This window comes from Physella acuta, unplaced genomic scaffold (assembly GCF_028476545.2).
Source record: "Physella acuta isolate Inbredline_101_S28 unplaced genomic scaffold, ASM2847654v3 ptg000441l, whole genome shotgun sequence".
NCBI classification, from domain to species: domain Eukaryota; kingdom Metazoa; phylum Mollusca; class Gastropoda; family Physidae; genus Physella; species Physella acuta.
The window spans coordinates 401,558-418,673 of record NW_026731960.1 but is presented as its reverse complement, the minus strand read 5'-3'; the positions used below and the strand labels follow the sequence as shown (position 1 = coordinate 418,673).

Genomic DNA, 17,116 nt, shown 5'->3' with positions numbered 1-17,116 from the left:
TACTAATATACTATAATTGATAATGAAATTTTTCTACCATAACATTTTTACTAAAAACATGTTACTTGAATTGTTACTGCATGAACATTTTCTTTTAAATTTTTAGCTGATGACGACTTACCTGACATTCTGTCATCCTCAGTTTCCCAGAATGTTCCAGAAAGTATACACCATTTTTATTTGTATTTTTCAAACTTCCCAAAACTATACGGTTCACTCAAAACTGAAAGTATACACAATTTTTACATGTACACTTTTGAAGCATCCCAAACTGTATGGTTCACACACACAAAAAAAATGTCACTGAAAAAAAATCATCAAATGTACACTGTACACTGTTTTTTCTGCACTGTTTTTTTTTAGGGTATTACATTTATTACCCAACAAGTAGAATTCTGTTTATAATATTTTTATAAGATCTGTAACATGGATATTATATTAATTGTTCTTCTTTTGTTACAAAAATTCATCTAAAAAAATTGTTACTGTGGGATAAGGTGTTAAAATTTGCCTTTTTAAAAAAAATTAATTAAATCCTAGTCTACCTATATGTAAGATTAACAATAGGATTCTACTATTTTAAGTTGTATTTAATAAAAACCTAACAAAAACAGTAAAAAAAATTAAACATTTTCTTTAGCCCCGCTCCCACTTGATTGTGATTCTAAAACTGGACGAACTCAGACCTATGGCCCCAGAGGAACATTGATAATCTGCCCGCTTAGTGTAATGAGTAACTGGGTGGTAAGTAGGGGACCTACACCACATTTTAATAAGCTGTTAGATGCTGATTTGTTGGGAAAGTTCAGGTTGTTTTAAAATGTATTTTTGTGTGTTTGTTTTAGAGCGAGTTTGAGAAACATGTACTAGACACAGTTCACATACAAGTGTACGTGTACTATGGCCCAAGTCGCTGTAAAGATCTTACGTTTCTTAAGGAAAAAGATGTTGTTGTTACAACATATTCCACCCTGGCATCAGAATATAAGGTTGGTTTTTTTTTCAATGTCTGATATAATAGAAACAGTTGTATTGTAAATCTTACTGCTAGCCAGTTACAGTTTAGTTCTTATGAACATTGTAATGACTTTAGTTAAAGTATATTTTTGTTAAACTGATTTTGTTAAAAATCTGATTCAATGTGTCACTCTTTGATGAGAGCAGATGCAGAGCTCTCCCATACTCAAAATAGAATGGCTGCGGGTTGTATTGGACGAGGGTCACATGATCAGAAATCCTCAGGCTGTACAAACAAAGGCAGCTTTTGAGCTGAAGGCACAGAGGAGGTGGATTCTTACAGGTGAGGCTTGCTTCTACCTGTGTTGGTGTGATGTTTTTCTTACTACCTGTGATGTTGTGATGTTGCTTTTATTTCTGTTGTTGTGATATTTCCTTACTACCTGTGATGTTGCTTTTATTCATGTTGTTGTGATGTTTTGTTTTCCTTCCCAAAACAAGGCAGGAAAGATTCTCTCAGAGTTGTTGCTGTCAATGTTCAGTACAACTCAATTTTTTTTAATGAGACAAATATTATCTAAATAAACACAATGCTGAATTTATAAGAAACTTCATTTCAGCTTCTCTCTACTATGTAAGTTGTGTTTTGCCAACTATTTTTACATTTGTTATTTCTGAAGCTGATAGATTGTGTTTAATTGAATCATGTAGGTACACCAATTCAAAACTCTTTGAAAGATTTGTGGTCTTTAGTGAACTTCCTTAAAGTCAAACCATTCACTGATAAAGTGTGGTGGAATCGCACCATAGTTAGGCCGCTCAGCAAGAGAGAAAAGCCTGCAATGCAGTAAGTAGTTTTTCAAGTCAGATTGACATTTTGATACCTTGTTAAAAATGTTACGATGTGCTTGTAAAGTTAACAGTTATTTAGATGATATGTTCTGTTGTTTTACTTTTGATTAAAAAATGGTGTTGTGGAACTTCTACCAGGCGTGTTTGTCACTTAATGAAGAATCTAGCAATGAGACGCACCAAAAACCAGCAGATCAATGGCAAACCAATTCTTGAATTACCTGCTCGCAAAGTTTTTCTGGAGAAGATCACACTGAGTGGAGAGGAGAGGAGCGTGTACGACGCCATGCAGAATCATGGACAGGTGGTTGTAGGAAGGTAAAAATAGGAACTTTACAAATTGACTAAATGTCTTTTTTTTTTTAAATATTTACCAGGGATTTTGTTCAGATTTAAATTTAAAATATCCTTTATCAACATGTGATCGCCCTTTCTGGATTGATGCTAATAATAATTGGAATGAAGTAGGTTGAGGTTCAATTAGAAAGAATTCCGGGCTTTTATCTTGCCTAATATCTTAAAATCAAGCATAGATAATTAAATACATTTCTAAGATACATTTTTTCTCTAAATTGTGTCACTGGTTTTCATGTAATATGGTGACATTTTTTACTGCTTGCTGTGTATAAAATAGTCAGCTGAGTGATAGAGGCAGTTAGTTTGATAGTTAGGGTTACACTGTATCTTTATGTTGGAGGCAGTGAGGTTGATAGTTAGGGTTACACTGTCTTTGTGTTGGAGGCAGTTAGGTTGATAGTTAGGGTTACACTGTGTCTTTGTGTTGGAGGCATTAGGTTGATAGTTAGGGTTACACTGTGTCTTTGTGTTGGAGGCAGTTAGTTGATAGTTAGGGTTACACTGTGTCTTTGTATTGGAGGCAGTTAGGTTGATAGCTAGGGTTACACTGTATCTTTGTGTTGGAGGCAGTTAGGTTGATAGTTAGGGTTACACTGTATCTTTATGTTGGAGGCAGTTAAGTTGATAGCTAGGGTTACACTGTATCTTTGTGTTGGAGGCAGTTAGGTTGATAGTTAGGGTTACACTGTGTCTTTGTGTTGGAGGCAGTTAGGTTGATAGTTAGGGTTACACTGTATCTTTGTGTTGGAGGCAGTTAGGTTGATAGCTAGGGTTACACTGTATCTTTGTGTTGGAGGCAGTTAGGTTGATAGTTAGGGTTACACTGTATCTTTGTGTTGGAGGCAGTTAGGTTGATAGTTAGGGTTACACTGTGTCTTTGTGTTGGAGGCAGTTAGGTTGATAGTTAGGGTTACACTGTGTCTTTGTGTTGGAGGCAGTTAGGTTGATAGCTAGGGTTACACTGTATCTTTGTGTTGGAGGCAGTTAGGTTGATAGCTAGGGTTACACTGTATCTTTGTGTTGGAGGCAGTTAGGTTGATAGTTAGGGTTACACTGTATCTTTGTGTTGGGGGCAGTTAGGTTGATAGTTAGGGTTACACTGTGTCTTTGTGTTGGAGGCAGTTAGGTTGATAGCTAGGGTTACACTGTATCTTTGTGTTGGAGGCAGTTAGGTTGATAGTTAGGGTTACACTGTATCTTTGTGTTGGAGGCAGTTAGGTTGATAGCTAGGGTTACACTGTATCTTTGTGTTGGAGGCAGTGAGGTTGATAGGGTTACACTGTATCTTTGTGTTGGAGGCAGTTAGGTTGAAAGCTAGGGTTACACTGTATCTTTGTGTTGGAGGCAGTGAGGTTGATAGGGTTACACTGTGTCCTTGTGTTGGAGGCAGTTACGTTGATAGTTAGGGTTACACTGTATCTTTGTGATGGAGGCAGTTAAGTTGATAGCTAGGGTTACACTGTATCTTTGTGTTGGAGGCAGTGAGGTTGATAGCTAGGGTTACACTGTGTTCTTGTGTTGGAGGCAGTGAGGTTGATAGTTAGGGTTACACTGTATCTTTGTGTTGGAGGCAGTTAGGTTGAAAGCTAGGGTTACACTGTATCTTTGTGTTGGAGGCAGTTAGGTTGATAGTTAGGGTTACACTGTGTCTTTGTGTTGGAGGCAGTTAGGTTGATAGTTAGGGTTACACTGTATCTTTGTGTTGGAGGCAGTTAGGTTGCTAGCTAGGGTTACACTGTATCTTTGTGTTGGAGGCAGTTAGGTTGATAGTTAGGGTTACACTGTATCTTTGTGTTGGAGCAGTTAGGTTGATAGTTAGGGTTACACTGTATCTTTGTGTTGGAGCAGTTAGGTTGATAGCTAGGGTTACACTGTATCTTTGTGTTGGAGGCAGTGAGGTTGATAGGGTTACACTGTATCTTTGTGTTGGAGGCAGTTAGGTTGCTAGCTAGGGTTACACTGTATCTTTGTGTTGGAGGCAGTTAGGTTGATAGTTAGGGTTACACTGTATCTTTGTGTTGGAGCAGTTAGGTTGATAGCTAGGGTTACACTGTATCTTTGTGTTGGAGGCAGTGAGGTTGATAGTTAGGGTTACACTGTATCTTTGTGTTGGAGGCAGTGAGGTTGATAGTTAGGGTTACACTGTATCTTTGTGTTGGGGGCAGTGAGGTTGATAGTTAGGGTTACACTGTATCTTTGTGTTGGAGGCAGTGAGGTTGATAGTTAGGGTTACACTGTATCTTTGTGTTGGAGGCAGTTAGGTTGATAGTTAGGGTTACACTGTATCTTTGTGTTGGGGGCAGTTAGGTTGATAGCTAGGGTTACACTGTATCTTTGTGTTGGAGGCAGTTAGGTTGATAGTTAGGGTTACACTGTATCTTTGTGTTGGAGGCAGTTAGGTGGATAGCTAGGGTTACACTGTATCTTTGTGTTGGAGGCAGTTAGGTTGATAGCTAGGGTTACACTGTATCTTTGTGTTGGAGGCAGTTAGGTTGATAGCTAGGGTTACACTGTGTCTTTGTGTTGGAGGCAGTTAGGTTGATAGCTAGGGTTACACTGTGTCTTTGTGTTGGAGGCAGTTAGGTTGCTAGCTAGGGTTACACTGTATCTTTGTGTTGGAGGCAGTGAGGTTGATATTTAGGGTTACACTGTATCTTTGTGTTGGAGGCAGTGAGGTTGATAGTTAGGGTTACACTGTATCTTTGTGTTGGAGGCAGTGAGGTTGATAGTTAGGGTTACACTGTATCTTTGTGTTGGGGGCAGTGAGGTTGATATTTAGGGTTACACTGTATCTTTGTGATGGAAGCAGTTAGGTTGATAGCTAGGGTTACACTGTATATTTGTGTTGGAGGCAGTTAGGTTGCTAGCTAGGGTTACACTGTATATTTGTGTTGGAGGCAGTTAGGTTGCTAGCTAGGGTTACACTGTATCTTTGTGTTGCAGATACTTCCAACAGGGAACTTTGTTACATCATTATGGGGAAGTGCTGGCCATACTGATCCGACTCCGACAGCTGTGTTGTCACCCACTCTTGGTCGCCAAAGCCATTGCCAAGGTCATGGAGAGCAATCCAGGTATGTTGACCTCAGTTGGCTGTATATAACAACATCACAGCCTAGAAATTAGCTTAAACTCAATTATTTTTATTGCCTTGTTACCAAGTGTGTTGTTGATCAAATGTCTCACCCAGACTAGAACAGACACAATAACTTTTTTTTAATAATAAATAATTTATAGTCTAACTTCATTTAGAATAATATTTTTTATTTTTTCATTCAGATATTTAAAAAAATAATTTTTTGCATATTTCTAAGATAATAGAATAATATACAAAGTAACAGTAAAATAAATTGAAGGGAAATAACTGAGCAACTGTTGTGTTGCCAGATTGTGTGTTGGACACTCTGGATACATCACAGACAGTCAGTGAAGAAGAAAAGAAAAGGTTAATTGACCACCTGATGAACGTGCTGAACTCCGGCTCAGAGGAGGAGTGTTCCATTTGTTTAGAGAGTCTGAGCCGGGCTGTTATCACATCCTGCGCTCATGTCTACTGCAGGCCTTGTATTGAGGCTGTCATTGATAATGAGCAGGTAATGTATTCTTTTTCTAGATACATCATGTTTCACTGATTAAGTTCTCTTTGTTTACAAACTTTACTTTTCACAGTTTCTTTAACCCCAGCCAATCTCATCAAGGGAGATAACGTTTTTGTTTAATGTATTAAGATTTTTCTGCTGTAATTTCATTCTACAGCTCTTTGACATTGTAAGACCAAATGAGACCAAAACATAATCAAACATTTGACCATGTATCAGATAATTTAACATTAATTCCTTTTGTTTTATTTTCCTTTGTACGCTTTCATTTTTAAAACAGGTAAGCTCATTGTCTGTCCCAAATTTAGCGTTTCAGAATTTGATTTGAATCTTTCAGCCTCAGCCAAAGTGCCCACTTTGCCGCGGCCAGCTTGACAAAAGTAAATTGATTGACGTCCCACCTGAGTTACGTCAGGATGACATCTTGGCTGACACGTCAGGGAACTCAATGTACGACGAATGGCAGTCCAGTGCTAAGGTTGGTATTGAGCTTTGTTTTGTTGCTATCACTGGTAAAAGTTTAGACACTTTTTTTTTAACTAATAAATTCTATGTTAAATTGGGGCTCATATTCCTTGGGTCTCTTTGGTTGTTCAGGTTGATGTATTTTGTTTACGTTGAGGTATCTTGTTCAGGTTAAGGTATGTCGATGTATGTTGTTCAGGTTGAGGTATGTTGTTATATGTTGATATATGTTGATCAGGTTGATGCGCTGATGAAAGCCTTGACAGAGCTGAGAAAAGAAGACCCAACAGTAAAAAGTGTTGTTGTATCTCAGTTCACATCTTTACTCACATTGTTGGAGATACCTTTAAAGTAAGTACTCACTTAAATGATTCACCATCTGGATGTGTGTACTGTGAATTTTGTGTTTTTCATGTTCCAAGTTTTCAAAGCTTTGATATTATATTTAGGATGTTCAGTAGTTGTATAAATTGCCATTTAAATTACCAATGGAAGTGTTTAATGGTCTTGTTTCTGTCTGCTTTAAGGCATCAAGGTTTTGCGTTCAGTCGTCTGGATGGCACTATGAGTAGGTCTGAGCGTGAACAGGCTGTCAGTGAATTCTCCAGTCCTGGCCCCAACTCTCCAACCATTTTCTTGCTGTCCATGAAGGCTGGGGGTGTGGGAATCAACCTGACAGCTGCCTCCAGAGTCTTTCTCATGGACCCTGTAAGTACCAGCTATACATGTGCCTAGTCTTTCTCATGGACCCTGTAAGTACCAGCTGTACATGTGCCTAGTCTTTCTCATGGACCCTGTAAGTACCAGCTATACATGTGCCTAGTCTTTCTCATGGACCCTGTAAGTACCAGCTGTACATGTGCCTAGTCTTTCTCATGGACCCTGTAAGTACCAGCTATACATGTGCCTAGTCTTTCTCATGGACCCTGTAAGTACCAGCTATACATGTGCCTAGTCTTTCTCATGGACCCTGTAAGTACCAGCTATACATGTGCCTAGTCTTTCTCATGGACCCTGTAAGTACCAGCTGTACATGTGCCTAGTCTTTCTCATGGACCCTGTAAGTACCAGCTATACATGTGCCTAGTCTTTCTCATGGACCCTGTAAGTACCAGCTATACATGTGCCTAGTCTTTCTCATGGACCCTGTAAGTACCAGCTATACATGTGCCTAGTCTTTCTCGTGGACCCTGTAAGTACCAGCTATACATGTGCCTAGTCTTTCTCGTGGACCCTGTAAGTACCAGCTATACATGTGCCTAGTCTTTCTCATGGACCCTGTAAGTACCAGCTGTACATGTGCCTAGTCTTTCTCGTGGACCCTGTAAGTACCAGCTATACATGTGCCTAGTCTTTCTCATGGACCCTGTAAGTACCACCTACATAAGGGCCTTGGAGATGGAGTGGCCTAGCGGTAGAGAGCTGGACTGCTAACCGTAAGTCGAAATTCGGGTTCAAGTCAGTAGAATGTCCCTAAGTCCACCCAGCTCTCATGTGTACCTAACTCACGTTAAGGAAAGTAAAGGCGGCTCAGCATAGTGCTGACCACACTAACCCTTCATATGCTGAGGTCACAGAAACAGGTGAACTCTACTTCACTTGCCCCATAGTCCGTCATGTTTGGAAAGGGAACTTTACATATGGGCCTTCTGCCTCTAACATTTAACAGTGTGCAGCATTTAGGTTTAGGTCATTTTAAAATTGTAAAACTTGATAATGGTGCTTTGATCTTAGTCATTTACTAAGAAAACAAATGTGTTTGTATATTTATTGTGTGGATTTCCTGTTTGACAACTTATCTCTACTGTTATTACACGAATGTGGTCCTTTGGTATTTGTTGTATTGGCCTGTACAACTAGACGTGAGGGTTTAGTAAGACCATCATATTGAATGTTGATGTTCTTAAGGAATGAAATGTAATAACTAATCCTAACCAACTAACCTAGTTTTTTTTTATAATTGACTATTGACTTTGTTTTACAATTGTTTTATAAAGTTATTTGTCTGTTAAAGACGGACATCTCTGTATTTTAGCTAATTGTAAAATGGTTATCTGCCAGAATTTGACCACGTAAAATTTATTATGGCTGATGGTTTTGTTAGTAGTATTTTTTTTTTTGTACCTTTCCTTTCTTGTAATCAAGTCAAATTTTTACTAAAGTCTAAAAATAGATTTAACTTGTTGTCAGGCTTGGAACCCTGCAGTAGAGGATCAATGTTTTGATAGGTGTCACAGACTGGGGCAGACACAAGATGTCATCATCACTAGGGTAAGTGGACAAACTAAATATGTCATCATCACTAGGGTAAGTGGACAAACTAAATATGTCATCATCACTAGGGTAAGTGGACAAACTAAATATGTCATCATCACTAGGGTAAGTGGACAGACTAAATATGTCATCATCACTAGGGTAAGTGGACAGACTAAATATGTCATCATCACTAGGGTAAGTGGACAGACTAAATATGTCATCATCACTAGGGTAAGTGGACAGACTAAATATGTTATCATCACTAGGGTAAGTGGACAAACTAAATATGTCATCATCACTAGGGTAAGTGGACAAACTAAATATGTCATCATCACTAGGGTAAGTGGACAGACACAAGATGTCATTATCACTAGGGTAAGTGGACAGACACAAGATGTCATCATCACTAGGGTAAGTGGACAAACTAAATATGTCATCATCACTAGGGTAAGTGGACAGACACAAGATGTCATCATCACTAGGGTAAGTGGACAGACACAGGATGTCATCATCACTAGGGTAAGTGGACAAACTAAATATGTCATCATCACTAGGGTAAGTGGACAGACACAAGATGTCATTATCACTAGGGTAAGTGGACAGACACAAGATGTCATCATCACTAGGGTAAGTGGACAAACTAAATATATCATCATCACTAGGGTAAGTGGACAGACACAAGATGTCATCATCACTAGGGTAAGTGGACAGACACAAGATGTCATCATCACTAGGGTAAGTGGACAGACACAAGATGTCATCATCACTAGGGTAAGTGGACAGACTAAATATGTCATCATCACTAGGGTAAGTGGACAAACTAAATATGTCATCATCACTAGGGTAAGTGGACAGACTAAATATGTCATCATCACTAGGGTAAGTGGACAGACACAAGATGTCATCATCACTAGGGTAAGTGGACAGACACAAGATGTCATTATCACTAGGGTAAGTGGACAGACACAAGATGTCATCATCACTAGGGTAAGTGGACAGACACAAGATGTCATCATCACTAGGGTAAGTGGACAGACACAAGATGTCATTATCACTAGGGTAAGTGGACAGACACAAGATGTCATCATCACTAGGGTAAGTGGACAGACACAAGATGTCATCATCACTAGGGTAAGTGGACAGACACAAGATGTCATCATCACTAGGGTAAGTGGACAGACACAAGATGTCATCATCACTAGGGTAAGTGGACAGACACAAGATGTCATCATCACTAGGGTAAGTGGACAGACACAAGATGTCATCATCACTAGGGTAAGTGGACAGACACAAGATGTCATCATCACTAGGGTAAGTGGACAGACACAAGATGTCATCATCACTAGGGTAAGTGGACAGACACAAGATGTCATCATCACTAGGGTAAGTGGACAGACACAAGATGTCATCATCACTAGGGTAAGTGGACAGACACAAGATGTCATCATCACTAGGGTAAGTGGACAGACACAAGATGTCATCATCACTAGGGTAAGTGGACAGACACAAAATGTCATCATCACTAGGGTAAGTGGACAGACTAAATATGTCATCATCACTAGGGTAAGTGGACAAACTAAATATGTCATCATCACTAGGGTAAGTGGACAGACTAAATATGTCATCATCACTAGGGTAAGTGGACAGACACAAGATGTCATCATCACTAGGGTAAGTGGGCAGACTAAATATGTCATCATCACTAGGGTAAGTGGGCAGACTAAATATGTCATCATCACAAGGGTAAGTGGACAGACACAAGATGTCATCATCACTAGGGTAAGTGGACAGACACAAGATGTCATCATCACTAGGGTAAGTGGACAGACACAAGATGTCATTATCACTAGGGTAAGTGGACAGACACAAGATGTCATCATCACTAGGGTAAGTGGACAGACACAAGATGTCATCATCACTAGGGTAAGTGGACAGACACAAGATGTCATTATCACTAGGGTAAGTGGACAGACTAAATATGTCATCATCACTAGGGTAAGTGGACAGACACAAGATGTCATCATCACTAGGGTAAGTGGGCAGACTAAATATGTCATCATCACTAGGGTAAGTGGGCAGACTAAATATGTCATCATCACTAGGGTAAGTGGACAGACACAAGATGTCATCATCACTAGGGTAAGTGGGCAGACTAAATATGTCATCATCACTAGGGTAAGTGGGCAGACTAAATATGTCATCATCACTAGGGTAAGTGGACAGACACAAGATGTCATCATCACTAGGGTAAGTGGGCAGACTAAATATGTCATCATCACTAGGGTAAGTGGACAGACACAAGATGTCATCATCACTAGGGTAAGTGGACAGACTAAATATGTCATCATCACTAGGGTAAGTGGACAGACACAAGATGTCATCATCACTAGGGTAAGTGGACAGACACAAGATGTCATTATCACTAGGGTAAGTGGACAGACACGAGATGTCATCATCACTAGGGTAAGTGGACAGACTAAATATGTCATCATCACTAGGGTAAGTGGACAGACACAAGATGTCATCATCACTAGGGTAAGTGGACAGACACAAGATGTCATCATCACTAGGGTAAGTGGACAGACACAAGATGTCATCATCACTAGGGTAAGTGGACAGACACAAGATGTCATCATCACTAGGGTAAGTGGACAGACACAAGATGTCATCATCACTAGGGTAAGTGGACAGACACAAGATGTCATCATCACTAGGGTAAGTGGACAGACACAAGATGTCATCATCACTAGGGTAAGTGGACAGACACAAGATGTCATCATCACTAGGGTAAGTGGACAGACACAAGATGTCATCATCACTAGGGTAAGTGGACAGACACAAGATGTCATCATCACTAGGGTAAGTGGACAGACACAAGATGTCATTATCACTAGGGTAAGTGGACAGACACAAGATGTCATCATCACTAGGGTAAGTGGACAGACACAAGATGTCATCATCACTAGGGTAAGTGGACAGACTAAATATGTCATCATCACTAGGGTAAGTGGACAGACTAAATATGTCATCATCACTAGGGTAAGTGGACAGACTAAATATGTCATCATCACTAGGGTAAGTGGACAGACTAAATATGTCATCATCACTAGGGTAAGTGGACAGACTAAATATGTCATCATCACTAGGGTAAGTGGACAGACTAAATATGTCATCATCACTAGGGTAAGTGGACAGACTAAATATGTCATCATCACTAGGGTAAGTGGACAAACTAAATATGTCATCATCACTAGGGTAAGTGGACAAACTAAATATGCCATCATCACTAGGGTAAGTGGACAGACACAAGATGTCATTATCACTAGGGTAAGTGGACAGACACAAGATGTCATCATCACTAGGGTAAGTGGACAAACTAAATATGTCATCATCACTAGGGTAAGTGGACAGACACAAGATGTCATCATCACTAGGGTAAGTGGACAGACACAGGATGTCATCATCACTAGGGTAAGTGGACAAACTAAATATGTCATCATCACTAGGGTAAGTGGACAGACACAAGATGTCATTATCACTAGGGTAAGTGGACAGACACAAGATGTCATCATCACTAGGGTAAGTGGACAAACTAAATATGTCATCATCACTAGGGTAAGTGGACAGACACAAGATGTCATCATCACTAGGGTAAGTGGACAGACACAAGATGTCATCATCACTAGGGTAAGTGGACAGACACAAGATGTCATCATCACTAGGGTAAGTGGACAGACTAAATATGTCATCATCACTAGGGTAAGTGGACAAACTAAATATGTCATCATCACTAGGGTAAGTGGACAGACTAAATATGTCATCATCACTAGGGTAAGTGGACAGACACAAGATGTCATCATCACTAGGGTAAGTGGACAGACACAAGATGTCATTATCACTAGGGTAAGTGGACAGACACAAGATGTCATCATCACTAGGGTAAGTGGACAGACACAAGATGTCATCATCACTAGGGTAAGTGGACAGACACAAGATGTCATCATCACTAGGGTAAGTGGACAGACACAAGATGTCATCATCACTAGGGTAAGTGGACAGACACAAGATGTCATCATCACTAGGGTAAGTGGACAGACACAAGATGTCATCATCACTAGGGTAAGTGGACAGACACAAGATGTCATCATCACTAGGGTAAGTGGACAGACACAAGATGTCATCATCACTAGGGTAAGTGGACAGACACAAGATGTCATCATCACTAGGGTAAGTGGACAGACACAAGATGTCATCATCACTAGGGTAAGTGGACAGACACAAGATGTCATCATCACTAGGGTAAGTGGGCAGACACAAGATGTCATCATCACTAGGGTAAGTGGACAGACACAAGATGTCATCATCACTAGGGTAAGTGGACAGACACAAGATGTCATCATCACTAGGGTAAGTGGACAGACACAAAATGTCATCATCACTAGGGTAAGTGGACAGACTAAATATGTCATCATCACTAGGGTAAGTGGACAAACTAAATATGTCATCATCACTAGGGTAAGTGGACAGACTAAATATGTCATCATCACTAGGGTAAGTGGACAGACACAAGATGTCATCATCACTAGGGTAAGTGGGCAGACTAAATATGTCATCATCACTAGGGTAAGTGGGCAGACTAAATATGTCATCATCACAAGGGTAAGTGGACAGACACAAGATGTCATCATCACTAGGGTAAGTGGACAGACACAAGATGTCATCATCACTAGGGTAAGTGGACAGACACAAGATGTCATTATCACTAGGGTAAGTGGACAGACACAAGATGTCATCATCACTAGGGTAAGTGGACAGACACAAGATGTCATCATCACTAGGGTAAGTGGACAGACACAAGATGTCATTATCACTAGGGTAAGTGGACAGACTAAATATGTCATCATCACTAGGGTAAGTGGACAGACACAAGATGTCATCATCACTAGGGTAAGTGGGCAGACTAAATATGTCATCATCACTAGGGTAAGTGGGCAGACTAAATATGTCATCATCACTAGGGTAAGTGGACAGACACAAGATGTCATCATCACTAGGGTAAGTGGGCAGACTAAATATGTCATCATCACTAGGGTAAGTGGGCAGACTAAATATGTCATCATCACTAGGGTAAGTGGACAGACACAAGATGTCATCATCACTAGGGTAAGTGGGCAGACTAAATATGTCATCATCACTAGGGTAAGTGGACAGACACAAGATGTCATCATCACTAGGGTAAGTGGACAGACTAAATATGTCATCATCACTAGGGTAAGTGGACAGACACAAGATGTCATCATCACTAGGGTAAGTGGACAGACACAAGATGTCATTATCACTAGGGTAAGTGGACAGACACGAGATGTCATCATCACTAGGGTAAGTGGACAGACTAAATATGTCATCATCACTAGGGTAAGTGGACAGACACAAGATGTCATCATCACTAGGGTAAGTGGACAGACACAAGATGTCATCATCACTAGGGTAAGTGGACAGACACAAGATGTCATCATCACTAGGGTAAGTGGACAGACACAAGATGTCATCATCACTAGGGTAAGTGGACAGACACAAGATGTCATCATCACTAGGGTAAGTGGACAGACACAAGATGTCATCATCACTAGGGTAAGTGGACAGACACAAGATGTCATCATCACTAGGGTAAGTGGACAGACACAAGATGTCATCATCACTAGGGTAAGTGGACAGACACAAGATGTCATCATCACTAGGGTAAGTGGACAGACACAAGATGTCATCATCACTAGGGTAAGTGGACAGACACAAGATGTCATTATCACTAGGGTAAGTGGACAGACACAAGATGTCATCATCACTAGGGTAAGTGGACAGACACAAGATGTCATCATCACTAGGGTAAGTGGACAGACTAAATATGTCATCATCACTAGGGTAAGTGGGCAGACTAAATATGTCATCATCACTAGGGTAAGTGGACAGACACAAGATGTCATCATCACTAGGGTAAGTGGGCAGACTAAATATGTCATCATCACTAGGGTAAGTGGGCAGACTAAATATGTCATCATCACTAGGGTAAGTGGACAGACACAAGATGTCATCATCACTAGGGTAAGTGGGCAGACTAAATATGTCATCATCACTAGGGTAAGTGGACAGACACAAGATGTCATCATCACTAGGGTAAGTGGACAGACTAAATATGTCATCATCACTAGGGTAAGTGGACAGACACAAGATGTCATCATCACTAGGGTAAGTGGACAGACACAAGATGTCATTATCACTAGGGTAAGTGGACAGACACGAGATGTCATCATCACTAGGGTAAGTGGACAGACTAAATATGTCATCATCACTAGGGTAAGTGGACAGACACAAGATGTCATCATCACTAGGGTAAGTGGACAGACACAAGATGTCATCATCACTAGGGTAAGTGGACAGACACAAGATGTCATCATCACTAGGGTAAGTGGACAGACACAAGATGTCATCATCACTAGGGTAAGTGGACAGACACAAGATGTCATCATCACTAGGGTAAGTGGACAGACACAAGATGTCATCATCACTAGGGTAAGTGGACAGACACAAGATGTCATCATCACTAGGGTAAGTGGACAGACACAAGATGTCATCATCACTAGGGTAAGTGGACAGACACAAGATGTCATCATCACTAGGGTAAGTGGACAGACACAAGATGTCATCATCACTAGGGTAAGTGGACAGACACAAGATGTCATCATCACTAGGGTAAGTGGACAGACACAAGATGTCATCATCACTAGGGTAAGTGGACAGACACAAGATGTCATCATCACTAGGGTAAGTGGACAGACACAAGATGTCATCATCACTAGGGTAAGTGGACAGACACAAGATGTCATCATCACTAGGGTAAGTGGACAGACACAAGATGTCATCATCACTAGGGTAAGTGGACAGACACAAGATGTCATCATCACTAGGGTAAGTGGACAGACACAAGATGTCATCATCACTAGGGTAAGTGGACAGACACAAGATGTCATCATCACTAGGGTAAGTGGACAGACACAAGATGTCATCATCACTAGGGTAAGTGGACAGACACAAAATGTCATCATCACTAGGGTAAGTGGACAGACTAAATATGTCATCATCACTAGGGTAAGTGGACAAACTAAATATGTCATCATCACTAGGGTAAGTGGACAGACTAAATATGTCATCATCACTAGGGTAAGTGGACAGACACAAGATGTCATCATCACTAGGGTAAGTGGGCAGACTAAATATGTCATCATCACTAGGGTAAGTGGGCAGACTAAATATGTCATCATCACAAGGGTAAGTGGACAGACACAAGATGTCATCATCACTAGGGTAAGTGGACAGACACAAGATGTCATCATCACTAGGGTAAGTGGACAGACACAAGATGTCATTATCACTAGGGTAAGTGGACAGACACAAGATGTCATCATCACTAGGGTAAGTGGACAGACACAAGATGTCATCATCACTAGGGTAAGTGGACAGACACAAGATGTCATTATCACTAGGGTAAGTGGACAGACTAAATATGTCATCATCACTAGGGTAAGTGGACAGACACAAGATGTCATCATCACTAGGGTAAGTGGGCAGACTAAATATGTCATCATCACTAGGGTAAGTGGGCAGACTAAATATGTCATCATCACTAGGGTAAGTGGACAGACACAAGATGTCATCATCACTAGGGTAAGTGGGCAGACTAAATATGTCATCATCACTAGGGTAAGTGGGCAGACTAAATATGTCATCATCACTAGGGTAAGTGGACAGACACAAGATGTCATCATCACTAGGGTAAGTGGGCAGACTAAATATGTCATCATCACTAGGGTAAGTGGACAGACACAAGATGTCATCATCACTAGGGTAAGTGGACAGACTAAATATGTCATCATCACTAGGGTAAGTGGACAGACACAAGATGTCATCATCACTAGGGTAAGTGGACAGACACAAGATGTCATTATCACTAGGGTAAGTGGACAGACACGAGATGTCATCATCACTAGGGTAAGTGGACAGACTAAATATGTCATCATCACTAGGGTAAGTGGACAGACACAAGATGTCATCATCACTAGGGTAAGTGGACAGACACAAGATGTCATCATCACTAGGGTAAGTGGACAGACACAAGATGTCATCATCACTAGGGTAAGTGGACAGACACAAGATGTCATCATCACTAGGGTAAGTGGACAGACACAAGATGTCATCATCACTAGGGTAAGTGGACAGACACAAGATGTCATCATCACTAGGGTAAGTGGACAGACACAAGATGTCATCATCACTAGGGTAAGTGGACAGACACAAGATGTCATCATCACTAGGGTAAGTGGACAGACACAAGATGTCATCATCACTAGGGTAAGTGGACAGACACAAGATGTCATCATCACTAGGGTAAGTGGACAGACACAAGATGTCATTATCACTAGGGTAAGTGGACAGACACAAGATGTCATCATCACTAGGGTAAGTGGACAGACACAAGATGTCATCATCACTAGGGTAAGTGGACAGACTAAATATGTCATCATCACTAGGGTAAGTGGACAGACTAAATATGTCATCATCACTAGGGTAAGTGGACA

At 40.6% G+C, this 17,116-nt stretch overlaps 1 protein-coding gene across 1 annotated transcript in view; it reads left to right on the top strand.

The window, feature by feature from the left end:
* Positions 1 to 17,116, top strand: part of LOC131943100 (helicase-like transcription factor) — a 32,772-nt gene that overhangs the window by 8,122 nt on the left and 7,534 nt on the right. Inside the window, exons 13-24 of the mRNA XM_059303124.1 lie at positions 107 to 163; positions 641 to 744; positions 846 to 989; positions 1,165 to 1,300; positions 1,669 to 1,804; positions 1,948 to 2,127; positions 5,110 to 5,240; positions 5,590 to 5,759; positions 6,103 to 6,243; positions 6,469 to 6,581; positions 6,758 to 6,938; positions 8,421 to 8,501. Of these exons, the coding sequence (XP_059159107.1) occupies positions 107 to 163; positions 641 to 744; positions 846 to 989; positions 1,165 to 1,300; positions 1,669 to 1,804; positions 1,948 to 2,127; positions 5,110 to 5,240; positions 5,590 to 5,759; positions 6,103 to 6,243; positions 6,469 to 6,581; positions 6,758 to 6,938; positions 8,421 to 8,501 (1,574 nt within the window). The remainder of the gene's footprint in view (positions 1 to 106; positions 164 to 640; positions 745 to 845; positions 990 to 1,164; positions 1,301 to 1,668; positions 1,805 to 1,947; positions 2,128 to 5,109; positions 5,241 to 5,589; positions 5,760 to 6,102; positions 6,244 to 6,468; positions 6,582 to 6,757; positions 6,939 to 8,420; positions 8,502 to 17,116) is intronic.